Source organism: Triticum dicoccoides, unplaced genomic scaffold, assembly GCF_002162155.2.
Source record: "Triticum dicoccoides isolate Atlit2015 ecotype Zavitan unplaced genomic scaffold, WEW_v2.0 scaffold228632, whole genome shotgun sequence".
Lineage (NCBI taxonomy): Eukaryota > Viridiplantae > Streptophyta > Magnoliopsida > Poales > Poaceae > Triticum > Triticum dicoccoides.
Genome location: NW_021244907.1, coordinates 1 through 2,084, shown reverse-complemented (window position 1 = coordinate 2,084; position 2,084 = coordinate 1). Strand labels below are relative to the sequence as shown.

At 43.4% G+C, this 2,084-nt stretch overlaps 1 protein-coding gene across 1 annotated transcript; it reads right to left on the bottom strand.

Annotated features, from left to right (window-relative positions):
- Positions 1-895: 895 nt before the first annotated feature.
- LOC119345346 (indole-3-glycerol phosphate lyase, chloroplastic-like) lies at positions 896-2,078 on the bottom strand. Its single transcript, XM_037615465.1, has 6 exons — positions 1,847-2,078; positions 1,681-1,757; positions 1,501-1,578; positions 1,312-1,389; positions 1,132-1,191; positions 896-1,030 (listed from the first exon to the last, which is right to left on the bottom strand). Exons 1-6 carry the CDS (start codon positions 1,965-1,967, stop codon positions 896-898), a joined length of 549 nt encoding a protein of 182 aa, XP_037471362.1. The 5' UTR covers positions 1,968-2,078.
- Between the last annotated feature and the right edge of the window lie 6 nt (positions 2,079-2,084).

Genomic DNA, 2,084 nt, shown 5'->3' with positions numbered 1-2,084 from the left:
GAACTATGTTGTTCTTTGTCTTCCACCCCCATTGCAGTTGTCCCCAACAATGAGTCTGGAGTATTCACCACATGTGTGGCAATATCTTGTGTTGGAGTGTGGAGATGTACTTCACCTTGCAGGGAGTGTGGATGCATCTCTTCCGAAAACTCGCCGTTGATTTTTTGGGTAGGTGGATCACCTCTATCAATGAAAAAAGTCCCTTCTAAGTTGTGCTTCGGAGGAGGCGATGATACCATTATCCCTGACAAAATTATCTTGCTCGTGTTCTTCTAATAGGGTGCGGCTCCCGGTTAGTAGTCGTACGATGAGGAAGCAGCGTCGGGGTAGTAGCGTAGGTGGTAGGTGGTGTCACGTGTCGTGATCAGGTCATCGACATGTTACCTGTTGGTGTTCTTGTCATACAAAAACAACAGGTAACTATGTTGCTTCTACCCTTTCATACTTGAGCACAAACTAAGAACAATTCACTGCCTTTATTTCCACATATCATGGTGATCTAGGGAATGACCTATGCTATTACATATCATTATAGTGCATCCCTGATGCTCCGCGAAGTCCTCTAGCCTCTTCAACCTTTCTCTTGGAGAAGCCACTTCACCTTAACTGTTTAACCATTACACTACCAATGACCACTCCATCTACATCCCACTTGGTAATCTATGTCCACCAATGAGTGGAGGTTGACAATGTAATTACTTCACTCACTTGATATTAACACTCCCAAGTTAACACAACAACGAACAAAAGCATATGCAAACACTAACTATAAAGGTAAACACTAGTCTCTTTTTGCGACATAAAAATTGCAAATACCTTCTACCCTTCTACTGATTTAAATTTTGACCACCATGCTGGCTTGCCACCCTAAATAATTAACCATGTTAATTGCATATCATGGGAGTGCATTCTTCAAACTCTTGGCATATACTTCTAGCCTCTTTAATCCTTCTCTTGGAGAATTTGCTTCACCCAACTGTTTCACCATTGCACTACCAATGATCACTCCATCTGAACCCCACTCGGCAATCTGTGTCCATTCATAAGTGGAGGTCAGCAATGTAATAATCTTATTGAGATTTTTGAACCAAGGTCACAATTTTTTGGTGAATTTTTCGATGTGTTATCTACCTGGCTAACATGTTCCGGGGTCGATATGCCAAAGCCAACCGCCACTGCTTTGTTTGTGACCTGCGAGCAATTACGAAAGATATTTGACAGATGATACTTTTAGCATACAAGGTGGGAAATTTATTTCTTTACTGGTTAAGAGAAAAGAATCGATGGTTTTAATAATTTGTTTCTACAAACCTGTCTAATCTCCTGAAGAAGATCCTTGACACGCGGGTTTACGGTTGCCCGGGCTCCTGTAACTCCAACGACACTTACCTGCATGACGCAAATTAGTTAATTAGGGGATAGAGTGTTCATTCTGAAATTGATCACAAAGCCAGAATTGGAATAAGAAGTTAGGATTTTATGCATGTGTTCTGCACTTACAAGGTAAACAAACCCTTCTGAAGCTTTTGTGATTTCTTTCATCCTCTCTAATGGTGTAGCTGGCGTTGTAAGGAGGATCTACAATCATTTATTGAAAAACCATAATAACTTGTTTAAGGACTGGCTTAATCCTGAGCTCTGTTAACATGGCATTAATTTTTCATGAGGACATGCACGTACCAGCTCCAGATCGTTCTTGATGGCTTTTTTCCTGAAAGCATGCATCTCCTCGTATGGAAGGTCGGGAATGATAATGCCTGGAGTACATGCAATGTAACAAGTGCGAATTAGCAAATCTGTTGTGTTAATTGTCAACATCAGTTAAAATATTTAACATGTTAATTACCTTTGACACCGGCTTCTTTGGCAGCCGCGGCGAAACATCCCGTCCCACAGCGCACAATGGGGTTGAAGTAAGAGAAGATGACCACGGGGCAGGACAGCTCCGGCGTCACCTCCTTCAGCATCGACAGCACGGTGTCCGTGGTCGCGCCAGCAGCCAACGCACGCGCAGCGGATGCCTGAATCACTGGCCCGTCGGCAGAGGGGTCAGAGAAGGGCAAGCCGAGCTCGATGACGTCGGC